Source organism: Triturus cristatus, chromosome 8 (genome assembly GCF_964204655.1).
Source record: "Triturus cristatus chromosome 8, aTriCri1.1, whole genome shotgun sequence".
Classification (NCBI taxonomy): domain Eukaryota; kingdom Metazoa; phylum Chordata; class Amphibia; order Caudata; family Salamandridae; genus Triturus; species Triturus cristatus.
Genome location: NC_140591.1, coordinates 698,268,871 through 698,285,613, shown reverse-complemented (window position 1 = coordinate 698,285,613; position 16,743 = coordinate 698,268,871). Strand labels below are relative to the sequence as shown.

At 45.2% G+C, this 16,743-nt stretch overlaps 1 protein-coding gene across 8 annotated transcripts in view; it reads left to right on the top strand.

Moving 5' to 3' along the window:
• Positions 1 to 16,743, top strand: part of DOCK9 (dedicator of cytokinesis 9) — a 1,069,784-nt gene that overhangs the window by 650,519 nt on the left and 402,522 nt on the right. For all 8 annotated transcript variants that reach the window (XM_085622123.1, XM_085622117.1, XM_085622120.1 and 5 more), the window contains exons 19-23: positions 746 to 838; positions 2,073 to 2,196; positions 3,298 to 3,419; positions 7,036 to 7,122; positions 10,500 to 10,589. In XM_085622123.1, coding sequence (XP_085478249.1) covers positions 746 to 838; positions 2,073 to 2,196; positions 3,298 to 3,419; positions 7,036 to 7,122; positions 10,500 to 10,589 — 516 coding nt within the window. The remainder of the gene's footprint in view (positions 1 to 745; positions 839 to 2,072; positions 2,197 to 3,297; positions 3,420 to 7,035; positions 7,123 to 10,499; positions 10,590 to 16,743) is intronic.

Genomic DNA, 16,743 nt, shown 5'->3' with positions numbered 1-16,743 from the left:
ACTGTCTAGAATAATCGGGAGAGTATTGCAGCATCCTGTGCTCCCAGTCTGTGCACCGATGAGACATTTATTTGGCAGAGGATAAGACAAGATAATTTTGCACAGTAAAGAGAAGCAACTTAAGCGCCTTGACACTAACCCCCCACCAACCCCTCAACTTCCTCTTCAGACTGTTTTCTCTCTGTGCATCCAGGTAGTGTGTCTGCATCCATACATCAGGAGTGGTAGGTTGATCTTTTAAAGGAGGGGAGGCTGTTGGTCTGGGAACACAAGATGCACAACAGATGGTAACTCACTCTTAGACCCACAGCCCAAAATCCACAAACCGTGCTAGCCATCAACTACCCAGAGAATTCATGGAAACTGTAGCATTTGAAAAACAGCATGAGCACAGTATAAAACAGCAAATCTAATATAAGATTAAGATGTTCCTCAACATTGCTTGTCTTGCCTGAGGTTTGGATGTAAATTGAACATGGAGCGCATAATAATGAGAGAGGAAAGGTTGTGTTGTGTGAGGAGCCGCCTTACCAATAATACTGAAATAAATGTTGTTGAATCCAATGATGCGGTGCCCCAGCCACGTAATAAGTAGCTGCCTCTTTCCTATGATTTACATTTGAATTATTATTGTTGCCAGGGAAAAGGCATATTTTATGAACCTGGTTGTCCTTCTCTAGAATTTTTAATGTTTTATCAGCAAAATATATTTTTTAATGTTTTTACTGTTTTGATTATTCCACAGTGCATATATGGCAGACCAGGTGGTTCAGTGTTTACAAAAAATGCTTTGGTTACAGTTTTACATCACCAGCAAAATCCTGAATTTTATGATGAGGTAAATTATTTCAGCTTTTATTATTTTATGGTTTCCTTTGCATGTTATTGATTTGTAAGAATATAGTTTCTATGGGATTGCATTCTGAAATTAAACCGACCAGACACATTCAATTTTTGACCATTGCACTGCCTCTTTTTTAGAGTGATGTACAATAAAAACACATCTGCATTTTTGATAATGCACTCAGAATGACGAAATAGGCATAGTGGCATAGACCGAGGGTACCGACGACAATCCCAGGCTTAGGAGGCTGCCTCTTCAGAACAAGAGTATACCTCAGCCTCTTTCTAAAGGCATCAACTAGAAGCCTAAGAAAAATAAGCCCCACACCCTTAGATGGGGGTTACAGCGATGTCCAGTAACCTTCCTCTTTCTACTTTCCAGCCTGTATTGCTAGGATGGCCTAAGTGGCGTACTCTCTAGGGTCGACGCCCGGCTGAGAACTATTTATCAGTAGGGCACCACCAGGCGTTGCGCATCCTAGCATAAGGCTGCATTAGCTGGAGTGAGTGAGGAGTCGGATGCCTCCATGCTTCATGCATTTGAGCGATGGAAGAGGAGTGCTGCTGGTTAGCAGGATCAGGAATTTGTGATGCACAAATCTCTGGTTCGTATGCAATATGTTTAGCAGTTTTGGTTGTCTTCTAAATATCCGACCTATGGTTCTCCTATTTCTCCTATTATATCCTCTGTTGTTATTGTGTATTGTACAAATACTGTAACGGCCTACAAACATCTACAAAGCGTATACGTGGCATACAGTAATTTAGTGTTAAAGCTTTGCTGATGATGTACAGCACTTTCACAGATTAATTTCTGCCTGGTCCATTGATTCCTTATCCGTCCTTTAAAAGAACAACTAGACCGAAGTAATATATACGTGTCTGGACTCACAGTAGTATTTTCCCTCTTTGTTCTACAAATAAAGGTGATAGCAGTTGGGAAGTAAGCGCACCACCATCTCGTGATGGCAGTTAGAATAAACTGTGTTTTGATTCTTACATGTATTGTATATTATTCAGTTTTTAACTAAATGCCTATTTCTCCATCCCCTACTGTCTCTAAAACCTTCTCCTTCTTCCAAAAAGTTCAATATTTCATCCTCAAACAATCTGGATGTAAATCATTGTTTACTGAGCACCAGCATTCTGTCTCTGCAACATGAGGTCTGGGGGTGGAGTGTTTGTTTTTCATTCACATGCCAAAAAGCTGTGTTTTGTGTGTCTTTTAGATTAAAATAGAGCTGCCCACGCAACTCCATGAAAAGCATCACTTGTTGTTTACATTCTACCACGTCAGCTGCGATAACACGACCAAAGGGAGTACGAAGAGGAGAGATGTTGTAGAAACGCAAGGTTTGGCTAAAGAAACATTTTGTATTTCAGTCATGACTGTTAATATCACTTGGCTTCACTGCGGGCGGGGTGGGGGAGGAAGAATAGGAGTTTCAGTTAACTTATGGGTATATTTTTGTGCTTACAGTCCAGTAGGCTTCCTATAAGAACTTTCTAAATACTATGGGTCTTATTATGAGTTTGGCTGTGCAGGAAGCACCGCCATATACATGTTTGAACCGCCCGCCAGATTAGAAGTTTTCTCCTGTCTGGCAGGCTGTTATTTTGCGTTCCCACGGCAGACCCGATGAAATAGGCATCGCAATGGGAAAGTCAAAATCAGTACCTGCATGGCATGGACTGCTGAAGTCCATGCCGTGCAGGTACTAGGGTGCATGCACAAATGGTGGAACAACATGTGCCCCCCTGCATGGGCCCCATGGCGCAGAGGCACAAGGGGGCCCTCTAGGGCCTAATTTGTTTCCTCACTGCCCCACTATTCATGGCAGGTTGCACCGCCATGAAAAGTGTGGCGGTGAGCAATCTCGTACTATGCTTGTCAGGGCCGCAGCGGCCCGCCAAGCATATTGCGACCTCACCGCCAGGCATCTCTGATGGTGGATGCGTTGGTCCCAGGGCGGGCCGGCCACCCCGGTTGTAATGGGGCAGTCGGAAGACCGCCACTGCTGCGCCCCCATGAGTCTGGCGGTCCATGGACCGCCAGACTCGTAATAGGGCCCTAGGTCTTTTTGGGATTCAAGTCAAGCACAGGAAGAGTCGAACCTTAAGGACGAGTGGGTAGGGGTGTAATGGTGTTCGGCTCACTTCTTTCTGAGGTATTTCCCCATACAGTCAATATGTTGAGCTGTGACTGCACAATCCCAGGTTTGGGTAAATGATTTTTACTAGATTGTTCACTTTGTAACGCATGCCTTTCTGTACAATTAAAAGTGAAAAGGCTAATTACTGAAGCAATTACATTTCATTACCTCTAAGTCCTAATGTCCTAATGAGATGAGACCAGGACGGTACACAGCTAGCAGTTGCTGCGAGGTTTCCAATGAATATGATCTACATATGTGAATCTTTGCAGTACTGATAATTATTCTGCTTTAATTGCAGTGGGATATGCCTGGCTTCCGCTTCTGAAAGATGGGCGTGTAGTGACTAATGAACAGCAAATTCCTGTTTCTGCAAATATTCCTCCAGGCTACCTCAGCTACCAGGAACTTGGGATAGGCAAGGTATGGAAATCTAAAAGGATTTTTATATTATTTGTATAGCACTGAATCAGACTTGTTTGCAGATACAAATTGGGATAATACGCACCTAAGATTATTATAAACTGATATGATTCTCCATAGAACGTCAGAAAACATTCTGCAAATTTAAACCTTTCTAAATACCTTCTACTGTTTTTAATTCATGCAAAATTTTATGTGTGAAATAGCCACTTAGATAGGGTTCCTATTCTTGTCCCAATATTAAACTTTACCTTATGCTAAGAAGTGTCAGGATCCTTATTTCATAACTAGGCAGATGATGAACTTTAGGTTGTTTGGGACTATGAGCAGGGCTGCAATCACTTTAAATCAGTTTTTGCTAATATCCTGCAGTGTTTGGGTTTAATTGGCTAAGCTTGAAGCCACATCATTAGCACTGCCATCATTTCTCCAACCCGCTTTTGTCAACATAAGAAAATGTCATCCACAGATCTCTGTTGTTAAAAGCATGCCTCAGATTACAGCTGGGAATACGGTTCGATTTAAACCATTCACTATAATTACATGTTCACTACGTTGTGTGCTCATCTAAAGAATGCTCCTAAATTTCGAGCCATACCCTTTCTACACAAGCATTGGCATAGCCAATAGGTCTCGCCTTTGGGACCTTATAAGTATTTAGTTATGCAATCCCCCAAACATTGTGTGCATGGTAACTACACACCAGCAACTATGACGTATTGCCCTTATGAACCCATCCCCTAGTGGTGTTTTCTGTATCTCTGATTGCTACATTCAGCACTTAATAGGGAAATAGATAGAATCACAGGGGGATGTGAAGTGATTGGGGATACACGGCAGCTGCTCCCACAAACGGGACATACATCACCGTCCGCTACTCGTCCCCTGCTTCACCAACTTGAATTTTTGTAATAAAACCAAGAGCTAAACACTGTGTACTCTGCAAAAAAGATGCGGAGGGCAAAGAGCCCGCTGCCTCGGAATGAGGGGGAGTGTCGGCGGTGGGAAGGGGAGCCGCTAATGATGCTGTTTTATGGAGGGGACGATGGATGGAGTGGAAAGAGGAAGAAAAAAATGGCAGGAAGAGGGGAATTAGCACATCAATGGCGTGAGCTTGGCCTCCATCAGGAGATGTAAACCCCTAGTTAATGAAATGTTAATTAGATACCGCGCTGCACGCTGTCCTAGCTGCTGGACTGTCTGCGACCACCGCCTCTTAACGAGAAGTGCCCAGCCCGAGGTGCTGCAAAGCCGCACTGTGTGATGTGACGCAGCTTGACATCAAAACCGTGGTACGCTGCCTCCGCCCAGGCCCGGGTTGGCTTTCTGACTCCATTTAAATGTTTGCCAAAATTCCTCATGCACCTGCAATACGTACGAGTCGCTTCTGTAATTGTGTTTCGCAGCTAAGTCTTAACTACTAGTGCTTAATTTGAGCCGGCGGTTGCAGGCGGGACCCAGATATATTTGAGGGGCTGAGAATTACGTTTTTTTTCATCACCAGACTTCATCCCACAACAAAAGAGAGAGAAGGAGGCATAGGGGAAAGTAGGTGAAAAGAAACCCGTGGAAACACTGCCAAAGGTAGACCGACCTGAGGGGTGAAAAGCGAGCCGGTAGGAATGAAATAAAAGAACAGGGTGTGCCTGGTGATGGATGAGAGAGACACAAGGTGAAATCAGGACTAGGCAGCCTTGGTACAGGGAAACCGCGGCATTCAGCGGCTATGACGGGGTTGTGAGAAAAGCACTGGGCACTGCCAGTCATTCTTTTATTCTTTTATTTTTTTTTAAAAGTATCGTTTTTAACAGGGCGGTTTGCAGGATCATCAGAGTGTGAGTGATACTGGTAGGCATAGGCACCCAGCTGGCACCTGGGTCTGAGCTGCGGGGTGAAGGTGTGGACTAGGAGGAGATTGTAAAAGGTAAGAAATGCTACATTTACTAGGAGAAGATATTTCACTTTGAAGGACACAACACAAGTGGGGGTTTAATGCGCCTTCGTCGTGTTTGGTGTTGACATAAGTTGCGGAGACATGTTTGTTGGTCATCCACTGAATTTAAATACTTGTGCTCTGTCTCACACACACAGAACTTGACACACCCACATGGATGGCACTGTATGGCTTACACCGATGGACAAACGTAGAGTCACAACATGCACAAAAAAACAGACAAGAGGACGCACAAACACGAGTTACCACCCATACAGAAGCAAAGGAGGAGAGGCACATGCTGGGATACAAATGTACCCGAACAGCTACAAACACTCATGCAGGAATGTGAGGTATGCAGCTGGCACCCGCGCTGCTGCTCGGTCCCGAGCTCCCTAGGCCAGGGGAGAGAGGAGGTGGGACATCTTTCTTAGAAAGACGCACGCAAAGGCCAATAGCCTGTGAGCAAAAAAAAGAAAAAGCACAAAAAATCTACAGTTGAAAGTGATTACTAGAAGCATCGCAGAGCAGCGCATGCACACTGGCTCAGGCGTGACCTAAAAACATTGACTAGTACTGGAAAAACCCGTTATTGCTTCTAAATGTATTGCAACACACTTTATATTGGTGTCATTGATGACGAAAATGTAGGTCATGGAAAATTTTGTTGCCAGTGTGAGTATGTCTAGACGGAGTACATTTTACTCGTCCCAAAGAAGTTGTCTCTGTCTTAGAATGTAAGGTTGGAAGTTTAAGGTATTCAGTTGAGCCCATAATTCTGTTTATGGTTCTACTCCATTATATTTGAAGAATGGTGTAAAAATGTTACTCTCTTCTGACACTGTTTTGTTTGAAACGTATTTTATTAGCATTTTGTGAAAATACAAGCATCTTCACATTGTTCTAGCCGCCAGAGCCTACATATTGTAGCTAGGACCAGTGCAATACCGTATAAGTGACCCATTTTCAATCTAGAGTATGCTATATAGTTTGTCATCCTCTTACTTTTGGTTGAAATTTCTATAGTTGCATGAATTCTTCAAATTATTTCTGCAGATGTCTCACCAAAAAGTCAAGCAATAATTAAGTGCACATTATTTCTATAGTGAGCTTATTAACTCTACCCTTGCATCTGTCCAGTGCCCTTCCACTCTATTCCATGAACAGACATATCCTATAATATGTACTTGTGTCCCAATATTGGAAGTTCCATATAATATTTAGTCGCCCTGAGGTATGTAATAATTCTGAAATGGTATACGTTTTCATGTACTTCCTGGTAGGTATGGACCCGATCTCTGCAAATCACTCCACTGTTCTTGTTCATAAGGTACGATATATATATCTATATCTATCTATCTATCTATCTATATATATATATATATATATATATATATATATATATATATATATATATATATATATATACATACATATATATATATATATACATACACACACACACACACACACTCTCACAGGGAGCTTCATAGAGTTTAATAGTTAAATAGATACTTTAACCGTTAATTTAAAGATCTCCTCTTGACTTTTTTACCTTAAATAAAAGACTTAAGAAGAGAACTCTCCAAAGTTAAAGCTATGCAGTTATGATTGTCTTAGGGTCCATGTGAGACATCTAATAATATATTTTTCTTCCATTCCCCTCTCCTCAATTTATTATAGCATTCTGGACCTGAAATTAAATGGGTGGATGGAGGTAAACCACTGCTGAAAATTTCAACCCATCTAGTTTCTACCGTGTACTCTCAGGTAAGCTAAAATGCAGCCCGAAGTATGTTGATGAGATGTATTTGTAATGTGGCTTGACAGGATCATTTTAAGTGTCTGAATTGCAGTTTTGGAGCACCTGGTCTGTGCGGAGAGCGGTTGCCTATCAGCGTAGGTCCATCTGCCTACTGATGCTGTGACACATTAGCACATAGGAGTGAATTGTTGATTAAGCTATCTCCTCTTACCACTTAGCTTAAACCCCAGCCTCACAATATGACGCGTTCAGTATGATCCACTTTGAATTAATTCACGATACTTAGGGCCACTGAAATTATGTGGCAGAGAAGGACCAAATTATGTGGCAGGGTTGGCTAAATTATGCATCAATAAAAGGCAAATTATGCAGCATAATGGGGCACATTTTGTATTTTGTCATTTTTACACCTGGTAACGGTGTCTGAGAAGAGTTCACCTTAATTAGTACTGATTTAACATCCAAATACAGCAATAAGCAACTGAAAGATGACGAGCCAACCTTTGCAAAAAGCCTTCAGGTGCGCAGAAACCCAAGTCACCATATGTTTTGTAACTTTTGATCAGTTTGAGCTAGAAACAATTATTTTATGTTAAAATCTGCAGATTATGCGGCAGATGATGGATTATGTGGCATATCCATAATTATGTGAAAATCACAGCAGCCACAGAATTGCATAATTCCAGTGGCCCTGCTGATGCTAATACTAGACTTCTATGACAGTTATACCAAATATGTTATCCAGTCTCTATGCTTTAACCAGTCCTTTCCCAGTCGGATGCAGATTGATGTTTTTTCTTCAGTATTAATCCCCCCTCTCTGAACCGTGCTATCTGTTTAATTTGTATTGTTATTAATGCCAGTGTTATATGTAGTATGGTCTATGTGTACGGTGCTTTCATTCTCCAGATGGAAGGAGGGCTATCGAAACCTCCCAAATAATAAATAAAATAGCAGTCCCTTTTCAAGCGTTTGAATCAGCAGTGTCTCTTACAAATGTTAAAACTATGCAAAAGTTAAAACCATGTTGTATAAGCATTCCTAATAACAATGATTTATGAGTACAGGAGACAAGCAGGAAAGAATTGTTTAATTGCCAGATACAGGTTGATGGCTAGGAGGTACTGTTGTAGTTTCTTTTGGGGTCAAATATTTCTGAGTCTGCGAATTCGTATGAGTTTGAGAAAGGAGGTGGTGCTTTGTACAGTTACAATACAGTCTGTAAAGGAGGAAGCACTTCTTGTATCTAGCTACAGGGTCTGGTGTTTTGGATTTGTACACCACCCGCCACGGTTCAAAGTGTCCATAGGTGCAGTTTATGCCCTATTATGGTAGATAAAGTCCAAAGCCTGGTGCTTAGGATGTGTGAAGGAGATGGTGTGGGTGCAGTTCCACAGTGGGGTATTGCTGTCATTGCCATGGCTCGCAGTGACTGAAACATAGGTGTTCTTGAGGTGGGCTGCACTAGCCACTGCGCCTTCTTCTGGTAATATCAGAGTCCTTGAATTGTGATTTTCAAGTACCCCTGCATTCTCGGCTTACTGGTCATCATGAGTCGGTTTCCTCAGTTCCTAGTATCTCTTACCTGGCCTTCTGTGATTCTGGCTTTGCTTCTGTTACAAGACTTCTGTAGTCGTACCCCATTAATAGAGCGGAGGGTCCTGATATTCATCAGGGGCATCTTCATCACATGAACCCGGTGCACAGTGGGATTGTGCGCAATGTTATAAAAAATGTTCTGAATCCAGTGCAGGCGTAACTTATTGCCTGCCCTGAGGATGGAACTCTTTTGAAAGGCTTACTGGCAATATCAGAGTGAACAAGTGAACTGGCCTGCTTTTGGAGAGGGGCAAGAAAATGCTGGCCGGTGGGTACAGTGTGTTACCATACCTGCCTGCAGGGTGATACCTGCTCTGGTTCCTGGGACCCCAGTAACTCTGCCCAAAAGCATCCTTGAGCATACTAACTTGACGCCAATATGGAAGATTTCAGGGGCACTGAAAACAGACACCGGTGCCTGTTACACCCTTATGTAGCTTTTGCTATTTCTACTTCCGTGCTTAAGCCTACAATCCAGGATTTCAAATTGTCGCTGTTACAAATACTTCCCGCAAAATTTAGTTATCTTTTATGTCTAAAGTTGCAGTGGCACTGAAAAAATTCCTGTTTGTCATTCACCTGTCACTTCACTTCTCCTAACACTCTATAACCCTTCTAGGGAGTAGTGCACCTGTACATGGATTTATCCGGTTGACAGGCAAGAATTCCAACACTAAGCTACCCGCCTTCAGCATTAGTGATAGCTCCTGCACACCTCATATGTGCAATGGTTCATGTTGTCCTCTAACCAACCGGATTATTCTCTTTGAGTTCCGGAAGCTAAAACGGACCTTTTACATTGGGACCTTGTGAAGAGCAGTTCAGGGATCTCCAGATATCATCTGATAGAGGATTTCCATGTATGTATTGAAGCTAGGGGTTGCCACTTCTAGATCGGGCGAGTAAGAGATCATGATATTCTCTGTCAAGTCTGTGACAACAAGGTCAGAGGATATATTCAGAGGATATTTTTTGTAAAAGTATGCAAATGTGTGCAAATACAGATCAAAAAACCGGGCTAGTATGACTGTGAAGAAGTTCTTCGTTACAACATTGTCGATGTCCAGTTATGCCTTTCTATCTATTCAAAATACTTCTCGCACTCACCAGGAGCATGGGCAGGGTTGCAAGATCACCGATCACACACCTGTACATAAAATGGATTGCAATAAAAAGGTGCTGGTGTGATTAAACAGATAGCAAAGGGCTGCCTAAAGAGCGGGGATTGGGCCTTGTGTCATACATGCACTTGAGAGAGAATGCTAGCTACAAGAATGTGGTCAGAAGTGAAAGCGAAACTTTAATACTTGGAGAGACAGGAAAGGGCATTATAGATTTTTCTGGATGCTCCCACAGCCATGCCAACTAATTCCGAAAATATGAATGTGTGGGGTCATTATTCTCAAGTGAACCCTGACTCATTCTTTTCACACCTATATGGACTATTTCGCTCCGCAGGATAACATGATTTTCCACTAAATTTCCCCAGAACATAAACAGAGACACATATTTTGCAAATAATTAAAACTGCTTGTTTTGATTAGTGCACAATACAATTTTCTTTTAAATTGTAATTTATTTTAATACATTTTAAATTAATTATTTTAGATGAATATGCTTTCGTTAACACGTTATGCTTATTTCCGAGTTTCTGCCACACTCGCCGAAAATGCATATTCCTTTCTGAAAATCTTGCTGTGCTCTTTAGAAGTTTCCATATATTAATCCCTCGATGCTTTGTTTTATATGTTATAACTTTTTTCTTTCTTCCATTCCACAATAGGACCAACACTTGCACAATTTCTTTCAATATTGTCAGAAAACTGAGTCGGGAGCTCAAGTCTTAGGAAATGACCTTGTGAAATATCTTAAGGTAAGAAATCTAAAAATGATCCTAAATCTACGTAAACTTATGCTTTAAACTGCTTGATATACCCAATACATTGAGGCAAAAGAAAGGAAAATGATGTTGAAAAGTGTGTCCTTTAATGACAGTTCAGAACCCTCCAAGCCAATTTCTGTTATGCTGATATAATTGTTAAAAACAAATAGAAATGTCTCCTGGGGCCATTGTCTAGGATACTGCAAATGGGTTTTAAAACTAGCTTACGTGATTCGGATTGGCTGCTTCTCCTTCGGTTAATCACCTGGAAGCAACAGAAAACTACCAGTGTTTTCTTACTTTTGAAGACTGCAGCATCTGATGGCCATGACTTTCATTGTTGGCATTTGCCATGTGAGGCTATGGGAGCCATTTTTTGAGCCTCGCAAATCAATTTGAGCTGCAGTGCTCTTGGTTAATTTCCTGCAAATTAATAGAAGTGTCTCTCAGTAACTGCATGTTACCACAGAGTTCTGGTGGATTTTATCCCCTCATCACTCACCTTTGCCAGACTAGGTAGATTAGAAGTCTCAGTATCACCAATCTCAGTTCCTGGGGGAGGCCTGGATCTCGCATCCCTTGGGGGTCAGAATGGAACCTAAATCAAGCCTCCATGAAGGAAATCTTTTAGTGAAGATGCGTCACTTGTAGATGATTCTAGAAAGATGCTCCTCTACTACAGATTTAAACCAGTTTGAACTTTGTTAACAGACAGTGCTGTCTCTCAGAAGAAGCCTACCTTGCTCTGAGGGCAGGTCTTTGAAAGAAGCTGTAGACTGAGCCACTAGCCCGTGCAAGAAACACGTGTGGTGGGTAATGCTGAAGGACAACACTAATTTTAAATACACTGAGCCAACTAATGCCGGCGCCACCTGTGGATCCAACATCTGGGGCTCCAAAACCAACTTGTCGTCCAACAGTGCACCAGAAAACAAGGGAGATTATTTGTAGATCTCAAGCACGGTCTGCCTGAAGGCAGCTATATGGGAGCCATCATCAGGGGATCATCAAACACCAGTAAAAAGTTTGGAAGCATAGGTACCAGGTTAAAAGAAGAATACAACTGCACCAGAGTGGTGTAGCTGTGCCACCTACTCCATGACCTTTCCCTCGAGGAGGAGCACTATCTGCATGAATAAGAGGAGTACTGCTGCTTCTTTTGTATGCTTTTTATTGTTAGAGGTTTTTTCCTCTGCTTCTTCTCTTTTTTACACTTTTCATTGTTAGAGGATTTGACATCTCACTTCTTCTGTCTCTGAGTAGACTTACCTGGAAGAGAACAGGACTCCTGCCTAGGGATTGTGCCAAGAACCGTTTAGCCTCCCATTACTTCCATGCATTAAAGTGCATTAGTGTGCATGTATCACACCTTCTGATATCATCTTGTAGTTCAAGATACCACATGCATATGCTGTGTAAGTGTTTTATCAACATTTGTTTTCTGCATGTGGAACACTGTTTGAATCCGAAACCTTAGGAGAGGTGATATGATACCTGTCGATGAAGAGCAGTACTGAAAGGGTGCCAGAACGAGTGAAATTAGTGCTGTGGGACAAAAAATGTATGTCCACTGTGGCGCCTGGATGGGGGTATTATTGATGAGGAATTTGTAAGGAGATAGATTATCCATAAGAAAGATAGTTACCAAAGATAAGAACTTCATTCAGTTCGTCTTCCCAGTAATGGATAAAATCCGTTATTGCTGTGGTCCTTCCCGGCTTTATGAAAAGTTAATCATGTACAGTGTTTCATAATTTACAGTTGTTTATGCTATCCATTAAGACTGGTCATTTATATTTTTTTCCCTTTTGTACAGGGCTTTAATCACAGGTTTTATGTGACCTGGCAGTATATCGTTTCCACAGTTGGGCACAGCAACATTACATTTCATTTATGACTTATATGAAGGTATATGCTTCTGGTAAAACACAGGTTATGCTACAGAACTTTAGGTGGCATGTGTTCAAGTCTGTTTTTGTGGCCAGTGGGGGACCAATTGGGTCATGTGTTCTTTAGTCTTTTGGTTGTTGAACGCCCGTTAATGGAGGTTAGAGCACTTGTACAAACGTAAATGCACTATCATGCTGTACATATTTCTGTGGAACAGCACTCGTTTCTTGCTACTGTTGTTGAAATGGCACTAACATGAAAAGTTAGTTCATTAATCCCACCTGGCTGTCTTCATCCTTTGTTACATGTATGAATCATTCCCCTTCATCGGGCTGGAAATGCCTTGAATAACTTGAAGACCACAGTAGAAACATTGTATTGTAGTATTTCTATAGTGCTTTCTTACCTCTTTTGACAGTCTCAAGGCACTTAAATGTATGCATACATTATATTCAGTATAGTCTGTAGTCCATCAACCTCATTGTCGTAGGTCTGTCTGACACACAAGGAGGTGGATTTGCTTTGAACTCTACTCTTCCATAGAACCACACTACTTCAGGTACTTAAACACAAACAAGTACGGGATAGAATGAAAAGCATCGTAAGGAAACATGCAGGCTTACATGTCAGCCTTTACTGGGAAACTGTAGTTGCAGATAAAACATTTTTAAACATTGGATTTTTTCATTTGGTAGTATCAATAATGGCAGATATTCAAGTATGTAAAAAATGAGGCGCAATGAAGCCTACCAGGATTCCCTTGTGACTTGTATATCCAGATAGTAGTGTTTCACATATATGTTGCAGGTTCTCCCATGTTGCTGCTTGGCACATTTTCAGGAGTGGCACCCCTGCTGTTAAGGGCTGCAAGAGTGCCCTGATTTCTTCATTGGAGGAGTTTATCTAGTTCTGTAGTAGGGGATCTCTGTGTATAGTCATAATCTAGTGAATAGTCCCGCCCATGTGCGCGGACCCCGGAGCAATAAAAAATAATCTCTAAAAGGTGACAAATCATGCAGACCTGCATACACCTTTAAGAGAGAATTTAATTTAAAGACAGATAATGCAGCCTATACCCACAGGCTACACTGTCCAGTACTTCAACTAGAATTCCACCAAAATCCACAAACAGCACTGCCTGTCCAGTTTTTCTCCCCATAGGAAAAAACCCTGCCTCTACCAGCAAAAGCCTCTGGAATGATAGAGAGGAAGGAGTGGACAGACAAGCCCCATAGGCTGCCATTATGTGGCTTGGAACAGGATACTGTGCCTTTAAGAAAACTTTCCAGTTTTCCAGAACTTTCCCCAGTATCCCAGAATGCCCAGCAGGTCCCATTTACTTTCAGTTCTTTTTTCCGGCTCCTGCTAGCAGGACCCTGGAGCATTGAGCTCTACCTTTTTCAAGGTTTTTCATTGAGATTTTGGCAATTTTTGTCACTTTTTCTTGTGTTTAGTAGCTGGTACTGTCAACATGCCTGGCTTGTTCGACAAGTGCCCGGAATGTGGTCGAAAGAAGGCTAAAACTGACCCACACGAGGTGTGCATAGCTTGCCTTCCCCAGTCCCACGTGCCTGAAAGCTGTACCATCTGCCACTCGTTTTCAGCAAGAACCCTGAGGGACAGGATGAAGAGCAGGCTTCAAGCTCTGGAGGAGCGAAGACTGAAGGCACCAGGTGGGTCTGGAGGGGCTGATTTGGCCCATGCTGAGGCCTCTGGGGGGCTCCCCAGGGGCAGGAAGACCAGTAAGCGCTCCCGCTCCCCGTCGACGTCGAGGGCGTCGACGGCGACGTCGAGGAGGATGACCACCGTCTGTTCGCCGTCTCCCCAGGGCTCTGGGGAGAAGCGGCGTCGACGATCGCCGTCGAGGGACCTGAATAGGCCGCCGTCGACTACATCGGCGTCGTCGGCGACGACGCCGTCTTCGACTGCGTCCAGCGGTCGACGTCGAGAGAAGGCCCGGCGTCGGCGTTCGGCGTCGAGGGATCGCAGCTCGCCGTCGATGAAGAGAAGGAGATCGACGTCGAGAAAGCGAAGATCGCCGTCGAGGCGAAGATCGCCGTCGAGGCGAAGGTCGCCGTCGAGGCGGAGGTCGCCGTCGAGGCGAAGGTCGCCGTCGAGGCGAAGGTCGGACCTTCGCGGCGGAGGTCGCCGTCGAGGCGGAGGTCGCCGTCGAGACATAAGTCGACGCCGAGGTGGAGATCGACGCCGAGAAGATCGCCGTCGAGGCACAGGTCGACGTCGAGGCACACGTCGACGTCGAGGAAGAGAGAGTCGCCGGGATCGGTGTACTCAGTGGTATATACCCCGCCTCGGAGGTCTCCGTCGCCTCCTCCTCTCCCACCTCTGCCACCGCCTCCTCCTCCACCACCACCACCACCACCGCCACCTCCTCCACCACCGTCTCCACTTCCTCCACCGCCTCCTCCGCGGCCGCGGACTCTGTCTCCGCCACCCCGGCCTCTGTTGCTGCCAAGCACTCCTGCGGTGCCGCCGCCGGTCCCCCCGAGGTCGGTTTCCCTTCCACGGTACCCGACTCCGCCGCAAGGGACCCCGAAGCCACGACGCCCACGGTCGCCTGGACCAGCGAGACCGGCGGACAGGCCTAAGCCGAAGAGGTCGCGCTCCCGCTCTCACAGGAGGCGACGATCGCGGAGCCGAGGGCGATCCTCGTCAGACTCTAGACGACGCCGCAGAAGGTATAGGTCCAGGTCGCGCTCCTCGGACAGGGACCTTTCCCCGACGCTGTCGGACTCCCCGGGGACTAGGGTGTCGCCGGTGGACGACTTGGTCTCGTTCCAGGAGGTGCTGTTGCGAGGGGCTGCGAAGCTGAATATCACGGTGACGGTTCCAACACCCACGACGTCCGTGATATTTGAGACGCTTCATAAAAGACACTTGTCTCGCCCCCTCCTGCCTCTCGTGCCTGGACTGGTGGAACCAGCTTTGGAACTGTTCCTCACTCCCGCAACAGCGAAGGCCGCTCCGTCCAGGCTCATGAAGAAATATAGGGCCCCGGAGTCGGATCCGTCATTCTTGAGAGGGGACCCGAAACCGGATTCGGTTATCGTGACGGCGGCGAGAAAACAACATGCGACCGCCCCGGCCTCCACGGTGCCACCGGACAAGGAAAGCCGCTGGCTGGACTCTGCGGGCAGGAAGGTGTGTGGTACCGCTGCCACCACGATGAAGGCGGCGAGTGCAGGGGCGTTGTTGGGCCGTTACGACTGGGCCCTGTGGGAATCCCTGCAGCAATATGCGGACCTCCTGCCTCGAGACAAGAAGGAGGACTTCTTGGAGACGGTGCGCGAAGGCATGCTGGTTTCTAACCAAACGATCAGCGCAGCAGCGGATATATCGCTATTGGCCGCCCACGCCTACTGTCATGGCGTCCACCAGCGGCGCCATTCCTGGTTGCGCCTGACGTCCCTCAAGCCGGAGGCGCAGCAGAGAGTGGCCAACCTGCCCTTCTCGGGGGAAACCCTGTTCGGGAAGCATGCGGACGATGAAATGGCCCGCATGAAGGCTGAAGCGGAAACCCTGACGGCCGTCGGGTTAGAGAAGGCCGAGAAAAAGAAACGACCGTTCCAGAGGAGGTTCGGGTCGTCGGGCCGAGGGCGTGGGCAGGGCTCGGGACAGCAGCAGCCACAACAGCAGCAGTTCCGCAAGCCCTTCCAGAAGCGCCAGAGGGGTAGAGGTGGCCAGCAGGCTACTACCACAACCAAGGGCCCGGCCGGGTCTCGGCCCTGAGCTGTTACTTCCCCCTCAACCGTTACCCACTCCAGTGGGGGGAAGCATTCGATTTTTTCCGGCAGAGTGGAGAAAAATTACTCAGGACAAGTGGGTGCTGAATATTGTTTGCAATGGATACAGTCTTCGGTTCATCAGCCCGCCTCCAGCGATTCCGCCGGTCAGCTCTCGCTTCCAGCTGAGGGAGCTCCAGGCGGAGGCAGACATCTTGTTGAGAAAAAAGGCGGTAGAAGAAGTACCTTTGTCTCAAAGGGGAAGAGGTCTGTACTCTCGGTTCTTCCTCGTTCGCAAGAAGGACAAGAACGAGTTCAGGCCCATTCTGGATTTGCGACAAGCAAACAAGTGGATTCGCAGAGAAAAGTTTCGCATGCTATCGTTGCACCAGATTTACCCTCAGCTGCAACGGGGAGACTGGCTCTGTGCCATAGATCTACAGGATGCGTACTTCCATGTGCCCATAGCACAGAAGCACAGGAAGTTCCTGCGATTCCAAGTCGGCGCCAATCAC